The sequence below is a fragment of the Chlamydotis macqueenii genome, chromosome 19 (assembly GCF_036417535.1).
Source record: "Chlamydotis macqueenii isolate bChlMac1 chromosome 19, bChlMac1.mat, whole genome shotgun sequence".
Classification (NCBI taxonomy): Eukaryota; Metazoa; Chordata; class Aves; order Otidiformes; family Otididae; genus Chlamydotis; species Chlamydotis macqueenii.
In genome coordinates, this window is record NC_141574.1 from 8,936,643 (window position 1) to 8,955,000 (window position 18,358).

The 18,358-nt window shown below is 37.6% G+C and overlaps 1 protein-coding gene across 2 annotated transcripts in view; it reads right to left on the reverse strand.

Annotated features, from left to right (window-relative positions):
- The window catches only part of ZZEF1 (zinc finger ZZ-type and EF-hand domain containing 1), a 59,900-nt gene that overhangs the window by 34,179 nt on the left and 7,363 nt on the right, over nucleotides 1–18,358 (reverse strand). For both annotated transcript variants that reach the window (XM_086762775.1, XM_086762774.1), the window contains exons 5-24: nucleotides 17,486–17,685; nucleotides 16,198–16,408; nucleotides 14,602–14,718; nucleotides 14,201–14,379; nucleotides 13,093–13,191; nucleotides 11,948–12,039; nucleotides 10,785–10,933; nucleotides 10,237–10,348; nucleotides 8,849–9,064; nucleotides 7,870–7,970; nucleotides 7,376–7,545; nucleotides 6,466–6,599; nucleotides 6,097–6,167; nucleotides 5,560–5,674; nucleotides 4,787–4,946; nucleotides 3,699–3,820; nucleotides 3,502–3,612; nucleotides 2,656–2,822; nucleotides 1,956–2,037; nucleotides 1,127–1,328 (exon numbers count right to left, since the gene is read on the reverse strand). In XM_086762775.1, coding sequence (XP_086618901.1) covers nucleotides 1,127–1,328; nucleotides 1,956–2,037; nucleotides 2,656–2,822; nucleotides 3,502–3,612; nucleotides 3,699–3,820; nucleotides 4,787–4,946; nucleotides 5,560–5,674; nucleotides 6,097–6,167; nucleotides 6,466–6,599; nucleotides 7,376–7,545; nucleotides 7,870–7,970; nucleotides 8,849–9,064; nucleotides 10,237–10,348; nucleotides 10,785–10,933; nucleotides 11,948–12,039; nucleotides 13,093–13,191; nucleotides 14,201–14,379; nucleotides 14,602–14,718; nucleotides 16,198–16,408; nucleotides 17,486–17,685 — 2,810 coding nt within the window. The remainder of the gene's footprint in view (nucleotides 1–1,126; nucleotides 1,329–1,955; nucleotides 2,038–2,655; nucleotides 2,823–3,501; nucleotides 3,613–3,698; nucleotides 3,821–4,786; nucleotides 4,947–5,559; nucleotides 5,675–6,096; nucleotides 6,168–6,465; nucleotides 6,600–7,375; nucleotides 7,546–7,869; nucleotides 7,971–8,848; nucleotides 9,065–10,236; nucleotides 10,349–10,784; nucleotides 10,934–11,947; nucleotides 12,040–13,092; nucleotides 13,192–14,200; nucleotides 14,380–14,601; nucleotides 14,719–16,197; nucleotides 16,409–17,485; nucleotides 17,686–18,358) is intronic.

Sequence of the window (18,358 nt, forward strand, 5' to 3'; positions counted from 1 at the left end):
ATGAAAATAATAAATGTTAAACATTCAGAGGTGGGGGGAAGGTAATACAAATAGACTAACAAAAATTTAACAACATTCTCTAACTTCTGTTTCTCTAACGTGGTGCGTAAAATTGTATGCTTGCTTTCATGACAGCATCAATATCTTATCTTGCAGTGACAATATGTTACATTGTGGAAGGACTTTAATTTAAACATTTTTGCTGTACTTATAACCATAGAAATTCCCCAATTTGCATAATTTGAAAGATTTTTCTCCAGCTGAAGACATAATGATTTGCTATATGTAAGCAAAAATATTCCACAATAAGAACACTTGAGTTGGTTCCCTAAATTCACAGGTAAGTACCTGCCTCATTTTCCAAGGTAAGTATTGACCACCTGACTGCAGCAAGCATTCTTTAACCTTGTTTAATTTATCCAAAGTGGTGAATGAATTCAGATTTAGGAACACTTCTAGGCAGAAGTGTTCTAGTTTTGAAATTAAAGAATAAACAACTTCCCCCCTGACTTCTTACGGGAAGCATCTCATATTTTGTATTTTACTTAACTTCAGTTGCCCAAACCCTAAGCGCACTTAACTTCTGGAATTAGCAAAACTTAATTTGTGAATTCAAATTTAAAATCAATACCAAATGCTCAACGTGAAACGTATAAAATAATTTGCCTTCTAAGCTCTGTATTTTTTTTTTTTTCATTTTTCTGACTCCATATTCACACCACCAACATGGGGTGGATTTACAGCACTGGGGAACAATTTTAAAAGAGAAAAAGAACAGAAGACTGGGCAAACCCTGCTATTACTTCATAAACGTAATTCAGGTTAGTATGATTACTCCCAGGTGTCCATGTCTTCCTAACATTGGCTTCTGCATATCAAAGAAATCATAGTGATCCCTGTGGCATTCTCAGAGCAGCTCCGCAGAACAGTAGCCAGGCTTGCCACAAAAAGCAGGTACAGCTCAACAACCAAACTTTGTTAAGCAGCAATATAGCAAGTCTTCCATCTTCAATCAAGAGAGAAATACAGAAGGAGCTTTATTTTCACAAGGGATTTGAAATATAAATATCCTTGTATCTCCTCTGTATATGGCATGACAACTTCTGGAGCTATGACATGCACTCACCCCGTAGAGATTTCAGCGCCATACTTCGGGAAGCCAAGCGCCCCATCAACCGGGATACAAGAAGCTGTAAATCCAAGCCCCAAGAAACGGCAACATCTGGGAGGCCATAAGCAGTGACGGAAAACTTGTAGCCCCACTCATTATTACTGCTGTCAGAGTGAAAGAGAAACTGCAGCCGTGGGCCAGCCTTAAAGGTCACTTTCTACAGAGCAACAAAACAGTCATTTTGCCAAGTGTACATGACAGGAAGACGTTTCAGGGTAATGAATTTCCTTCAGCAACTGTGGTTTTTCAGTACTACATTCTGTCCATAACAGATCTAATTTCCCCCACCATCTGAACAAGAAACCCACAAAACTAAGCAGGTAAAATTTCTACTCAATAGCTTAATGAGAAACTTTATAGATGATTGAGCTTTAGAAGTCGAAGCCATAAAACAACAGAGAACCATCCCATTTCAGCAGGTGTCACAGAAGAAATAGTGTAGCCACAGGAAGTGCTATGCTTGTGTCATTATGTAAAAAATTGGGAGGGCAGAGTGTCAACAAGTAAGTTTTACCCATGTAGTTACTGGCACTTAAACACGATTCCTACTTTTCATTTGGACTAACTGCTCCTCTGATAAAGAGGGACTCTTTGCTCACTCACTCCTTTTATTTGCATCATTGAAGACTTTCTTCCTCACCTCCTGCCCCCTACCTTTGAAAGGGAATAAACACACACACGCATGGAAGCGCACACCCTTTCAGACAATAGGTTTTCCATAAGAATCATAAAAATTTCCTAAGATTGGATATATCACTTAGTTCAGAATTTTAAAGGTGCTCACCTTAGGCCACTTGTCAGTGCCAACCTTTGTATCGTAACGAGTTTTTGCACCTCTGGCATCAGTAAACTCCAGGTAATCATACCTGTGAAAATTGCAATTCATTACTTCCAAATTTACTTTTTAAGTTTCGTGGGAAAATGTTTGCTTTTGGATTTTCACAAGTGCTGCACCTCAGTGTACCCCATCACATCTTTCTGAACCACACCTGCATTGCTTCACGTGACTGCCAAGGAATTTATTTCATGTTTCAATGCAACAGTCCCAGCAAACACAGACCTGCTTTCCTGCAGAACTTTCCCAACCCTTCAGAATTGGGGTCGGGTGCTAATTTTAAAATCTGGCATATGCCTTCGCTAAGCGGTAGCCTGGTATGTTACCAAGAGAAAACAAGCCAACAGTTTTGCCTAAAGAGGGGAAAATAAATACCACAAGCACAAACTGTGGTGGTCACAGCAATATGACAAAACAGATCAAAGCCAAAGAAGCAAAATTCATACGAACAGCGTGTCAGTACATTTGTCAGGAGAAATGGCTTTCAGCACAAGAACTAATTCAAAATAACACATTGTATATTACACAGGACCACGAAGAAATTGAAATGGCATGCCTGGAGTGCAAGAAGTATTCCTTGCACACTGAAACATGAATTGCTCCTCTGCAAATAAATATTGGAAGCTAACACAGCACAAGATTAAATTACCTCCTTTCAGTTTCACATTTTTCATCAAATTCCACCTCAAAGTAAGTTGCTCCATGACACAGGAAGACTGAGACCTCATGGCAATTATTTTCATAGTTATGAGGCGATTCCATTGTCCACGTTCGCAATACTACAGGCTGTTCTTGCTGCCAGCTTTCCATTTCCATCTGTAGAACAAAAGTATATTCTTGAGATACAAATGTAAAGCATTTAAAAAAAAAACAAAAAAAAACCAAACCAAAAACCAAACAAGTTGCCACACTAGATTTTTTGTGTCTATACTTTCAAGTTGCCAGATGTACATACAAAGTGGCATTTAAAAGGCTACAACGTTAATTTACAGCTAAACTAAAGTTATAAAGACACCCTTGATAATTTTGGTAAGGAAGCACTTCTAAAGCAAAATTCATCTAGTCTACTGGGGCAGGAGACAGTCTCACTTCAGAAGAGCCTGCAAGTGTCTAATGATAACAAAAGAGAGTCTGGATGACTAATGGAGATTCAAACATCTGCTCTACAGACATCCAGACTTTGTTTGCATCACCACAAGCAATGAAGCTAAAAATGTTAAGCACATACTATTTTTAATTTATTTCCCTCTTCTTCCTCAGAATCCCTCCCCTTCCTACGCGTTCCAGTTGCAATTTCTGGTCTTTTTGCTCATCTTCCATATCAATACAGATATATTTCTAATTCTTCACTCAACATTTCCTTACACATCTCATGCTTTTTGAAGCTTTCCAGCTCTTTTCAAACACTCACCAACAGAATCACCCAACTTTTCTATCTTTCTGGCAATTTTGCTTTTCTTTCACTGTACTTGCTAGTGCCTGTATCTTTAGTTACCTTATGAGGCTCACTACAAAGGCTTTTCAGTGGTTCTATCAAAGTGCTGAATCCCTGTAGCAGAGTACAGTATGGAATGTCTAAAGTGCAAAAATCCAACAAGAAGATGACCTAGGAGAAAACACAGGTCTCATGAAACTGCATGTAACCACAGCCATGCTGCCCGGGAATGGTACAAAATCCCGACGTTCACTTACCAGCTGACGAGTTGCCATAGCAAAGACAGAGTTACTTATTTTTTCTACTATTGTTTTGCCACTATATTGAGATAAAAGTGACTGCAAAATCGTTCTGATATTTGACAGGAACTGGCCCACATCTAAAGAGAAAAAAAACCCTTAATAGCCACCTCATGGATTTGCTACCACAACCTGCTTTATCAAACACGTAAGTGCATGGTGATGTGCAGAAGAAGACAGACAGCAGGAAAGGTGTCTGCTGCCCCAAGGCAGTGACACTCAAGAGTGAAAACAGTTCAGAGAAGTTTTCTGTGATATTTCTATTGTGGAAACAAGTTATGCTTATCAATGATATTAAAAAAAAAAAAAAAAAAAAGAGGATGAGCGATGAGTAATTTAAACACTCTAAGATTGTTTCAACAATCTCAGTGTACCAGTAGCCTTCCCACACAACTAAGAAATGCAGCTTAAGTAACACGTGAGGCTAGTATTTTTTAGCTATAGCCTTATTCCATTTTTAAATGTAAGACAGGAACACAACAAACTTAGTTATAAACAAATGACATAAATACAAAGTAATTTTACATAAAATTACATCTCCATTAAGTCTTTGGCCCAATTAACTACTCAATATTGAGCTGCTGCATTAAAAAACCCAACCAAACCAAAAACCCACTGCAGCAAAACACCCCTTAGAAGTGCCCAGCTCCTTAAGTACGTTCCTTTCTGCTTGCTGTCACAAACATCTAGGAAAATATGTATCACCACACAGGAGCTCACCAAAATAAGGGACATTTAAATAAACCCAAATGTTCAAATTAACGTCTGTTAACTGTTTGTTGTTTGGGTTTTGTCCAATATTTGACCTCCAAAACTTACTGAAATGTTTTCTGAAGATTGTCCCAACATAAAATTATCAGTATGGCTAAAATTCTAAGTTGCTCAACATGCCTACAAATTCCTACCCAGAGAGATTAGAAATGCTATGACAGTTACGAGCATGCCTCAGGCAACCACTGGCGAACCCTTATTACACTGCAATTTGCAAAATCACATTTTAATGTGCTGTATTACACCACACTTAATTCTGTATTCAATTCACTTACAGTTTTTAAGTATTTCTACAGCAAGATCCTTGGCTGAATTATCGCTACCCTTAAGTTGCAGGTAGCACCAGGAAAGCAGGCTACCTTGAACAGACCAGAACAAGGAAGACAAGACTGTGCCACTCTCCTGCTGCGCCACATCTAGCATCATCATTTCACACTGAAAAATAAAGAATGTCACAAAAGGATAGCCTCTTCTGCCGCAGAATGACACACAATATGTACTAAGTAAACCATGATGGATATTACCATCCCACTCACCCCACAAAAAAGATGAAATGCAATCAACAAGCAGCATATAACGCCATGAAGCAACCAACGTATTTTGTTTTGATAAATCACAATTTTAAGTAGGAATAGCGATGTATGAGTCACTCTATGCTTTTTGCATATTTTTTCCTGCATATGTAAATGACTCTCCTCCATTTACACCTCCCTTTGTGGCGTGACCAATTCTAACCTCTCAATATGGGATGATTACTTCTGTTTCCTAGCGTTGACAGGGCACCATAAAGTCTTTTCAACGCTATAGAAAAATATCTCATCTTATACATTACTTACTCTACTATTATGAAATGTTAATGCTTAAAGGAAAATACTTCAATTGGTTGGAAAATTTAGTTCTATAGACTTGAATAGCCATGAACAGTTTTATTCAGAAGGACAGGAAAATTAGTTATTTAGCACACATACTCAGGCGTGCAGCTTGTGTCTGAGTGCGTGCAAAAATCACGGCAAAGATGGAAGAGGAGGAACAGTGCAAAGACAGTTACCTCTCTTGCTGCCACTAGCAGAAGAGTATCCATGACTGATAGTACTTCACTTATGTCAAAATTTGCAGAAACTCCTTTCTCTGGTAATAACAGGAGACCACCTGGATCTTGATCACTACAAAACAAAGATCTTCTTAGCAACCAACAAGTAATGCAGTTCCAAAACACAAATTTAGTTATCCTTGTGATGAATCTGTAGAGATCTTACTGTATAATTACGACAAAAATTAAAAGTTTGGGTTCTGATGACTCTAGACTGATTAAACCAATACCAATCATCACCATGGACAAACAATCACTTAAGAAATCGGAAGCCTGAGAGCAATATAATGTGATTTCAGCGCCAACCTTGGACAATGTTTTACATAGCTATTCAGTTAATAAACATATTAAGTAGCAGCATTCCCCTTTCTAAAGCAAAGTCAGTTGATTGAGAATTATTTTCCAAGGGAATAACATTTCTAAAAAGGATTAAAAATGAATTTATCAACAGATGTGGGGTATCAGACAATTATTTTCAATTCCAGAACCCCTTACCTGAAGTGGGTACACAAGGATCTGAAGGCAAGATGTACAGATTGCTTATGTTCTTGCTCTGTGATGTTTTTCTAGAAAAATAAAAAGATTTATTTTTACGATATGTTGTTTCCCTTCTCTGTGAGAAAGAGTTCTAATTTCTGCATGCTACTATTCATTTTTTGGTAAGAAAGGCAGGGTTAGATCCTCTTTCTTTGGATGAACTGCAAAGAGAGAGAAGGCGGAGGGTAAGAAGAGGCAAAGAAAAAGAAGGTTCTTACTTGAATAGGACAAAGTATATATTATTTGACAACAAGAACTCAGATTTGTCCTATTTTCTGCATAAAGCAAGCAGGTACTAAACAATCAACTTCTCATTTAATGGTTTACCATCATTGTGAAGAGCTGGTGTCGCCTGGTCTGCCTATCCGGGAAAAAGATTGCTGCTCCACTGAGTAAGGTGTTCTTAACTTCCTCTTTTAGCATTTTCATTGGCATGAAGTTACTGTCCCCCATATCCACCACTGCTCATACGAAAAGGAAACAAAATTAAGTTCAAATTAAGACTCCATCTAATATGTCAGAGGCGTAACTGAATTAAACGTGTTACTTCACACAGCTTCAAGCCCTCGCAATCCCTTGCAATCATACACACAGAAAACGAGGGGAAACTTTTTGACTTCTAGCAAGAGATTTTTCTAAGAATATATGAATTCATTGATTAAATTAATTGCAGGAACATCAAGACTAGACAACTGTCAAAGCTAATAAAGTTTTCAAGATGTGACAGATTCTGTATAAACTGGTTTATCTCTAGCTTGCTTTTCAAGAGCCTGTTAGGTAACAAAAAAATTATACTTCAATAAAGAGGATGCCTTCCTACTTCCAACGAAATCAAATGTGTAATTCCCATTCTCCTCACAGGCTCCAGAATCCTTCCTGTGTTTCTGTAAATCTTACAGGCTCCTTGTAAGATCATTTATATTTATATGAAATATCAGAAATAAATGAATCCCAGTAACATTACAGTTAAAGGATTACACTCCCTGCTGGTTCAAGCAGGTGGCACGTTCAAAAGACGTTTTCTACTGCATGTCAAAAAGTCTATAAAGTAATTTCATAGGGTCAAGGAAAGTTTCATTGTGATAGAATAATTAGCACACACTGACTTGAAGAAGAAACAAAGGAACAGCAGCTGACTTGGCCTTTAGGAATAAATCTCTTTTCCCAAATTCTAACTATCATAACACACTTGCAAGCCAGAACAGACAAAGCAGTTAATACATTCAGTATAAATTACCTTCACACAAATGTCTGTAAAGCTCTTCTGCAGCTTCTGTGTGACCAGATGTTTTGCTCTGAGGAGTTTCCTGAGGTTTAGCGGTTTTACTGTCTCCAGTAAGTACAGAAAAGCAGCTCTGGAGAAGCTGCAGTAGCAGTGTTTGAGCAAAGATACATTCTTCCCTTGGGCTGTAAGAAAGCATAAAACAAACAGAAGCAAAAACTAGAAAAGAAGCTCTTTTGCACCAAGTAGAAAATGTCTCAGATGGATAAAAAAACACTGAGTAGAAAGCACATAGCCAAAAGAAGTATAGCTGCAGGCTAAATTAATCTACATCTCGAGTTTCTACATAACATTGTGGTTAAAAACCCACACGGCAGCAGCAGGAAAACGTTATTTCTGTAAATGATGTAGTTTAGGAAGAAGAAACTGCTTCAACTAAACTAAGCATACTTTATTTATACATACACACACAGATCAGTGCTTCAGCACACAGTAGAGAAGTGACTTACTTTTGGTGAAGTTTATTGTAGAAATTCCAGAACAGCTGCAAATCAAGGCCTGTGAAATCTAAGAATGACTTGTATTTTAATCCACTCTCCTTCTGTTGAACCTTAAAAAGGCAAAGAAAATGCAAGATTGGAAAATTAACTGTATACAGAACACATTTATAAAAAGTAAATCCCTGAGCACTGGGCTTAAAGCAGCCTGGTTTCCTATAAATTTGCAGCTAATGTGAATTCCAGTGTAAGTTTTTTCATAGATATTCCAGTGTCTGAATGTGACAATTCATGCTGAAACTTTCCCCTTCCCAGAGCTACTAATAAGGGCTCTCTCCCCTCTTTCCAGATGTCTAGTGCCCCATCCCTGTCTTCCACTACCAAAAGACTTCACAACCTCTACCTGTTCATCTCATTTGACTGAAAGGAATGGCCAAAATGAGGCTGCCCGTGGCTCAGAATTCAAGTTGAAAAGGCACAGATGCATGCACTGTACAAACAAACCACGGTTTTGACATGTATCCTCAGAAGCAGGGTGCTGACATACATCAGCACATACCAGCCATATCTCTCAACTGTGTACGTCTCACCCTAGCTATTTATAGAATTATTTCTGAATAAAAAGAGGACGGTTTAATCTATGCTTCTATCTTTTCTAGCTCCCTCTCTAAGCACGTTTCCCCATGCTTGCTTCAGAAATAGCTAGATTATCTAGCAGATAGTAGAGCATCCTTCTGTTGCATCTACTTCGCTCAGCATTGTAACTCGATGGCGAAAAATGTTTCTTAACTCTCTTCTGGACCCAGGAGAGCATATTCCTTCAGTAAACATACACAGAACGCATTTTTCAAGAAACATTTTTTTTCTCCACAGCATGGTTTCAACAGTTACTAGTACCTAGTAGCAAGTAGTAAGACTTTATTGTTAGGGTAGCCTTATTACTTTTAGCATGGTAAATACATTCTTAAGAATAACTAAGAAGTAAAAATACCAGGTCCTGTGCCAGCTGCTGGATGAAATGAAGCGTCTTCAGGAGAAGAGTTGTGCCACAAACGGTATCGTCATCGGTTTTCATGCACCGTAGGCAGTTCATGCTCCTACTGGGCTCGTCCCGCGTAGGCCGAAGATAGCCAAGAACATGCAGGCCCTGAACTCCGAGACGTTCTGCTGTGTCTTGTCTTGTGCACAAGAACTTTATCATCAAGTACTAGAAGGATATAAACACAGCACAAGATTTGGTTTTAAAATGTTAGTACTTTGGCTTTTAAAAGACGTGTGCACATGAGGAGACTGCAGGTGAGGTAGGAAGGGCAAGCCTTATTCCCTGTCAGTCACCCCCCAGAAGTTTAAAACACTGAGCCTGAGATTCAGGCTAAGCTTGAACTCCAAAAAACTCAGAGTGACGATTCTGTGACCCCTACAAGCATCCACAAAGTTCGTTAATTCATTATCAGTTCCATTCATTCTGCATGCTCTGTTCCTTAGCTCGACAGTTACAGCATTTTTGCAGGTTAAAAAATTATATGCTGCATTCCAAAGCAAGCAGAAGATCAATATTTAAAACATACTTTTATGTAATCTGTCCACAGTGAGGTACAGAACACAAAGCTGAAGGGAATAGCAAGTTCTGCCATCCAACTGTACTTGCACACTCGTAAGTCTAAGGGACTAGGGTTACACAGACAACAGCAGAATGTCTTAGCAAGCAGTGACAGTTTTAGAATTCCCAGTTGACTTATAGCTGTGCCACCACTTTGCTAATTTCCAGAGTACAAAAAAAGGACCGAGGAACTACACAACAGCTGACTCCAGAAACAAGATAAATGCAGGGTCTGAAAAGCAAAGTCTCCTACTTAAGCACTACAAATCACAACCCATGTTCTGTCACTCTTGAAAGATAAAAGTCTCACATTCCTCAATGAAAACACCCTAACTGATGGAACTGCTTAGTTATAGTTTGTCCCTTAAAACAAGCATTAAAGAACCTGGCTTTGAAAGAATAAATGCTATAACTACGCAGTAGTTAATTTGTTTAGATACTAGAATAAAGCAACAATCATGTCATGAGGAAATATTTCTAAAAATAATAAAACCACTAGCCTGCACATTATCATGTAATTTTGCATTAAATTTGGTCCTGAAGCACCATTTAACTACACCTATACATGTGTACGTACAGAGAAAAAGAATAAAACTCAGAGGACAAAAGTCAAATCATCCTTTAACTAGAAGCTCATTGACTTTTACCTCTACCCAGAAGAGTTCTCCTTGCACAAAAAAAAAAAAAAGTTATGTTTATTTCAACTGGCATTACAATAAAGTACAGAGACGAGTCTCTGCTCACTGTGACTGGGCAAATGGATTTTCATGTTTTCTTACTTGGGAAATTCTACACTGCTGCATTTTGACATCAACTTCATCCCATTCTTCTTCCACTTCAAACCAGCCAATAGGATCATCATCTCCCAACTCATCACATGAACAACTGCTCCTATGTATATAAAAAAAAGTAACAAACTTTGTAAAGAAAAAGTTTAAGAAACTGCAAGGCTGCTCATATACTACCAAAATATTTTTAGCATGTTATGGCTATAAAGATGAGCTAGAGACCACAGAAACTTTCATGTACCCACACTCTAGTACACGCAATGTAAGAAAATTAAGGAAGTCTTTTTAGCCATGGTCCCTAACCTCCCCTCACTCCTACAACAGTTTTGAGAGTAATTTAATAAACGCTAATTAACATAGGATCTTCCTATAAATTGTTTCTGTTATCAGCAATCTGCACCTCAAGTAGAAAGTTTGTTATATCTCTTTTTAAACAGGTCTTTAAATCAAGATGCTGAAAACAACAACTATAGATGTGTTTCCTCAAACACATCAAAGTGCAGCATACTAAATATTCATCAGAAAAAGTCCACCCGTACCTGTTTTTTAAAAATTGTTTGAATTCCCGCAGCTTCCATCTGTCATAGCTTTCAAATCTTTTGAAGTGTTCCTCTGCATGGAACTTTTCCGAAGCACTGTTATAAGCAAACACCAGCCCACACTGGGCCCCAATGGCCCCTCTTCGCACCTAAAAGAAGAAATGCAAAGCAACGTATTAAAAAGCTGACAATTAAAGAAGGTGTTGCCTTTACAGAAAAAAAAATATGGAAAGCAACCAAGTACTGACAAAACTCATCTCTGGAATTGCACTTCTTAACCTAAAGAAAAATGAAACACATTTAGTGAAATGTTATGAGAACTTTTCTAACTCACTGAACCAGGATCATGTACATGGATCATATTTGCCACTTTTGTCACTGTGCTAGCATCCTAACAGTAATCACACTTCCACATGTTAATTCTAATTCTAGTTCTGTAGAGTTTTTTAGTTTTAAAAACTAAACTTATGTATCCCAGTATCACTACACTGCAAAACAGCTTAGCTGCCCCTCAGCTCCAATTTGAATTTACTTGCCAGAAGTCCATTCATGTTTCATTCTCCTTCACATTGAAATACACATCCTTGTTCCAGGAATTAATCTACTGCTTTGCCTTAAACAAATAAATAAATTCAGCTGCAGAAGTTTCACTGAAGTTTTTTTTTTGGCCATGAGATTTATTCACAAGATCTTGCTTTTAAATCAGGTAAAATCATGCCAAGTGTCCAAATTATGCCAATATTCCTAAAAAAAAAAGATTTGAAAGGCCCTATATTTAATCTAAACTCACATGGTATACACCTTGAAATCTGCTACTCACAGAGCTGAAAAATTAAGTGCAGTATATAGAACCCTACAAGTAAATCCATACTCTAGAGAGAAACCATACACCCAAGGCTCACTGGTTTGAGTATATTAAAAGATACAGACAAAAGCAATAGAAAATAAATGTCTCCACTACAAGCTTATGGTACCCTGAAGCAATTGAAGACCTCCATTTCCTTAAGTTCCCTGTGACTTACATAAAGGTAAAACCCCAGAATAACACTATTGCATGACTAATTTAATATTTCTGTTCATATTTAAAAAAAATTTAAATTAAACTCTATGATTAGGGAAAAACAGCAAACCTTCTACTTGAAAAGCACAGAGGAACTACATACCTTTATTCTAATTTGTGTCACTTGAAATGAAGATTCGGTTCCAGTAGAAAGAATGATACTTGCTCTGGTCTTCCCAGTTTCAGTAAGAAAACCTAAAGCGGCAGTGGGAACAGAATGAGGTTGGAAGGACCACTAGCGCAAGCTGTTTGAAAGAGAATATTGAGACTGTGGACTAAAGGGGAGAAACAAAACCATGATGCTTTACTAGTGAAATGCTCAGTAGGAAATGTTTCCAAGGTAAAAGACAGTATCGTGTTTGCATACGCTCCCACAGAGTACACACTAGTCTCTCCAGCCAGCGTCTCTCTTGGGGCTGCAGTACCCACAGCAATTTCAAGTGTTTCCCCACTAAAGGTTATTAGTAACTCCCAAATACTACCTTTGCTTGTGGCTCCGATCACTGATCTAATTCACTGCTCCCCAAACAGTGATCCACAAAACAGAAAATGATCCACAAAATAACTAAAAGAATAAAATCAAGCACTACACACAAGCAAACAAAGGGGTAAAATAAGCACTGAGAATGTGCCTGATTTTCTATCACAACAGCTTTCATTTACCAGTAGCACTGCACAAACCCATACACATTTTTTTAAAAAAAGATTAGATGGTATTTCCTTAAAAAGGAGGTCACGAAACACAAACCTCTTTCTTTAGGTTGCACCCAGTACATAAAAACATTGCATTAACAAAGACAGGCTTTAAAGGATAACTAATAGTTACGTGCAGTCAGTGAAAATTTCAGTGATTTCCACCATGTCTCCCCATCAATATTTGGGAAACTAGCAGCGAATGATTCATTACTTCAACACACAAACTGTACTCTGGTATAATTTTCTTCGTGACAGCTCATTGCTGACTTCCACATAGAATATGAATAATTCTCCCCAAAATCCAATCTTTTTTTGGTTGTTTTGTTTTGACAAGGAACTGACTCCTGAGAAATCCACCTTGTTCTAAAACAAAATTTACATATGAGGGGGCAGTTGTTGGTTTTTGTTTGGGGTTTTTTTAATAGATCTTCCATATCATTAAACTACTGAGCAGCACCAAATACGTAAAAATATATATGCAATAGCACCATAGCCTTGTTAACAGCCTTTGTGTCTGGCTGAACATTCTGAATTTTAAGTCCAGGCTCTTACCATCCCCGGTCCATGGCTCTACAAGGAGGTTTTCAGGCCCTGATTTATCTTCTTTTCCCTTTACATCACATGCTTGCAAACTTAGTCGTAACGGTTTTCCTAAATAAGAAAAGTAACAGGTTTATCAGATTCATAAAACAGAAATCATTTTTTACCAGTTTTAAGTTCTTCACACAGAAAACAAATGAAAAAACAAACTACAGCACTATAAGCTGACAGAAAAAAAAAAGAGGAAGAAACAAGTATAACAGATATGGTAATCTAACATAGCTAAAGTTTTGGTTATGGACAGGAGAACAATGAAAACCACGACAACCAATGTTTTTCTCAACTGTTTGCACACTTCAGAATTCACAATACATGAAATACCACTCTTTTCTTGCAAAAAGCACCAGCTACTCTGCGAAAAATCGAATAAATTTCAAAACTTTTGAAAGTAAATACTGATAGAATAATTATACAATAATGTACTCTTTGGGACAAGCCAAGAAGTCCTGACAAAACATATTAAAAGGCAAGCAAAGGGAAAAAAAATCTTCATGAGAGACTAATGAACATCTCAGAAGTTGACACCTGAGAAAATACAGATTTATCAAACAAGTACAGGCAATACAGCAAAATCTTACACCTTACGCCAGACCATGCACAGCTCTACACTTATGAAATACTCAGATTAATTTATAAAAGTGAAAATAAAGAACTATAATTACATTTAAAACACATCTTAAATTTGTGCACATGCATGTGTGCAAGAGAGACCACTTACTGAGGCTAAACATACAAAAAAGTTAAGTGTATCATTGGAAAAATAGAATTATCATTTGTCTTTTACACAATACAAACACTATCACCAACTTGATAGAGGGGCCGCTATGTACAAAGTTCATGTTTTCTCACTCAAGACGATACCAGCTGGTTCAATTCCTCGATCACAGAAAGCTGATCTAATCATCAGCTTTTAGGGCAGCTCAGCTGCACAGGCTATCTTCTTTGTATCAGCTGTTGTCTTGTGTAATTTTGAACCCCAGCAGAAAAAAATAAAACCACTCAGAAAGCTGCATAATGTCTTAAGTACGTACAGTAAAGGATCCAACAATTATTCATTTACCGTATTTATACAGCAGGTTCTGTCTAACTGCTGCCATGGAGGCAATAAGTGCCGAAGCCTTGTACGGAGTGTCCAGATGATCAGTGATTGTGCAAAGGGAACTTAGCACCTTAGCGACACTGCCCCTGGCTAAGGCAAAGGCCAAGAGTGTAAGCTCAACCTCTGGAGTAGCACAAGAACTGGGGAGGGAAAAAACCAACAGTATGAAAAGAAAACTCAGGACATTTTGTTTTCAAATAAAGACAAATAATGCTCACATGGAAAAATCTAAGGTGCCTGTTTCTTAATGTCTTTGAACTTTTCAAGATACTAAAAAGGAGCAGCTGAGCAAAAATGAGATATGTTCGCTATACAAATTCTTCTAAACCCTTGTCTACTACATCAAAATACATCAATCTCACCTTGTTATTCTTATAAGGAAGCTATCAACTTCTTCCAAAACATTTGGAGATAAGAAGCTTGAAAAATCCGTAGAGCCTGGTGTTAGGGACAGAGGTGGCATGTGTTGCAGTGCTTTCCTAGTAAAAAGACAGAATGTAACATCAGAAAACCAGACAGAATCCAAGAAAACAGCCTTCTAAAATCATCTAGACATTTGAATCTTCATGGTTTTTACAAGCAGCTCTCTACAAATAGATTCTGAATGCAGAAGATCTATTTACACAGAGAATCTGTTCAAAAGTTAAAAACCACACTGCATTCTAGGTGGAGAAAGTTCAATGACGGCTAGGTAATCTTGAATCTCAGCCTCATACTCTCAGATTTGAGGAGACAAATAAATCAAGGGGTTTTGAATAAGACCTGTGACAGCATTAGAAATAGCATAGTGTCTGAGTATTGCTTAATTTTAAATAGTTCTAGAATTGAGCAAGAGCCCATAAATAAAGGGAAAATTGCTTTCAGATTCTTTCAGAATGATTACAGAAACTAAGGGAGGAACTCGTTACCTCAGATTTTTATTTGATTTCCTAAGATAATGTAATAACCCCTGAAAATAGAAATTCTTAAGTGGTTTCACCAAAGTCATTCTATCCAATAGTAAAGTTTGGGTTTTCATTTTTTAATTTCAAACACTGAATTTGTAATTCCTGAATGCATATTTTCAGCCAAGATTTCTCCTTCATCACTTTTTTAGGCTTTATTAGCTCAGGATCCACGTTATACTCCTAATAAATAGCTAAACTGTAGCAAGACTGAAGGCTCTCAGTTTTAGTAAAGCTTGGAACTATGAACCTTTCTCAGACATAAAAAGTTATGTAAACTTTAAAGAGGGTTCATAGATGACTCAAATTAAGGATAGGCTTAATGGACTTTAGCCTACAGTATTCATTAACCTAATGACAGGGGTGTTCTTCAGCATGGTGGCATCACGCTAACTCAGCTCTATAAAAGTCGACGTGGGCGTGTAGCGATTTTATTAGGATTCCAATCCTTCAAGTCATCAAACAGTGTTTGGCAGTCAAACAAGGAAACATTACACAGAAAATGGCCAATCGCCACGAGCAGACATCTGCACACAGATACTGCACAGACCTGACTATATCCCCATGTCATGCGTGACAAGGCATTACACGAGCAAAAATGTGTTGAAAATTAAACAAATTCAGCTCCATTCACAAGTGTAAGGTGTCCACTACTTATAACCAACAAAATCTAAGAAGAAAATTAATTCATTTCAGGCTTCTCAAAGTAATTACAAGTCAAAGGAGGTAAAAAAAAACCCTTACTTTTCACTGAAAGTTCAGTCATGGCTTAACAACTGGATTAGATACAACAGCTAGGAGAATTATACTAGTTCTAGTATGTGCAAATAGATAAAAGAAATACCAAACTTTAAACAGCATGATACCTGAAAAGATGTTTAAACACCTTAATCGAGGGAGTGGAAACCAGTTACACAAGACAGATTAGTTTACTGAAGCTGGAAGTATTTAGAAAAAAAAAAAAAGAAAACAAATAATTAAATAATTCACACACCATGGAAGCTTGGTACTTACTGAGTGTTCTGTAAAATAGTGTGAACAAATGCTGGATTTGTTTCCATGGAAGCTGTTACCAGAGAGGTCAGCAGAGACCAGTACCAGATAGCTGAAGCATCGCACACAGAGACGCCCACCTTCTTCACTCTTTGATAACCGATGGCCCTGAGCCCATGGATTCTGGTGTCACATCCATCACTAAGGCAACGCTTGATGTTTATCTGCACATCTATCAAAACACAAAATAGAAATTTTTTTTTCCCATTTGTTCTGTTGGATTAGATCTAGAAAAATCCAGCTATTCAAAACAATAATTACTGCAAAACCTCTTGAAAAAATAGCAGCAGATATGTAAACAGTACTCCCACACATAGACAACTATACACTTGTTTCTTCACTGTGCACCCTAAGATTTGGAAAACGCAGCCTCTGAATGGCCTATGTGATCCATTACATATTATACGGCTAGAAATTAGGAAAAAAGTAGTAAGAGACCCTCCAAGTGGAAGCTAGATTACAGATTATTTCACCAGTACCTGTTTACCTACATACAAAGGAAGTGTCTTGGGAGTGGTAGTGGAGAAGACGGGGAAAAAGAGTAAAGCCTTAAAAAAAAAAAAAAAATAGTCTAAAAAGCCTAAAACCAAATTTTTAAGTCACATAAATATTTTCAGGTAAGTTCTTCACCATTTTGCATAGATAACACTCTCCTAGTTACTTTTGAGGAACAATATCCTTGTTGCTCCCTTCTGTGGCAGTGAAAGTTCATCTTAGTGAAACTTGAACTGAAAGGACAAAACTTCTGAAGCTGCTGAAATCATCTTAGGAAGGAGCAGCTTTCCTCTAATTGATTCCAATATTGCACTCACAGATCCACCAGACTTAAAAATAACACTGCTGAAAAATCCCTAGCATAAAACCTGCTTTACAAAAGTCATAGTTCTGCTACAAAGAAAAAAAAAGGTGCTAGAAGCTGATTTTTTGCTAGATAATAGTATCCAACATATGCTTTCACTCTGCGAGCACACATATCTTAAAATTGCCCAGTGTCTTCAAACTGAGAGGCTAAAACTGCATCTTTAGTCATTCCAGCACTTCAACCCTTAGCCCAAGTTACAGACAGAGAAGACTCTCTTATAGGGTAGAAATTAAACTCCAATTAAAAAAACTTATCCGACCCAAGAATGAGGCCAAAAGTTTCTCCCCTAATGATCGACACTTCAACACTTTATTCTACGATCTACTCAGCCTTTCACCTTCAAAAGAGCAACAAAACAATATTCCAACGGGATCTTTATTGACTCACACATCTGACTAATGTTAGCGTTTTCCAACAGTGTTACGTAGCCAGTGATATTGCTTGGAATGTGAACATCTCGGACCTCCTGAAGACTGCTGGCATTCCTTCCCACTGCCACTGTAACTTGCTGTGGCATGTAACTCTGGTCGTTGGCTGCCACCGCAATGGACAAGTGTCTCAAAACAACATCTGGTTTCATCTTTAAACTGCAAAGCAAAGAAAATAAAACAGTTCTTGCAAAGAAAAGTCAAGTCAAATACTTCACTCTTAGCTAAGCTTCACTCAGTTTCCACTTCTACAAACACAAATAAGCCCACTGGAAATTACCTAACTCTTCGCAGGCGTTACCAACCCTGTATCATGGTGGACGAGTTAGAAAACTTGTAAGTGACTTAAAAGACAGTCACTTCTGACAGTAAGGCTGTAGAATTTTCTATTGTTCACTTTTTCAACTGAGAATTCATTCCTCAGGAATAAAAATGTAGTGTCAATAATGACCAAAATTACTGTTGTTTGGGGGTTTTTTTTCAGTATATATTCTTAGGTCTGCTACCCAAAAAAAACACTAAACATTTCTGTTCCATGGAGCAGGAACTTTCCAGACAGTGGCAAAGTCCTTTTATTCAAGTACTAACCACCGCACTTGTAACACAGTTTGGAAGGCTTAGCTACAAAACAAGGGTAGTGTCAGCACGGAAGATGCATGCATTTTACAGGTGAATGCTTGCTGGTTAGGCCTTTAAACTTTACGCAGAGATAAATGACTTCATCTTTCAACTATATTCACCTGTCACTCATTAATTTTGCCTTTTTTTTTTTTTATTACACCTCACTGGCTGTAAAACCTAAGGACTACCCCAAACCTAACTACCCCAAAAC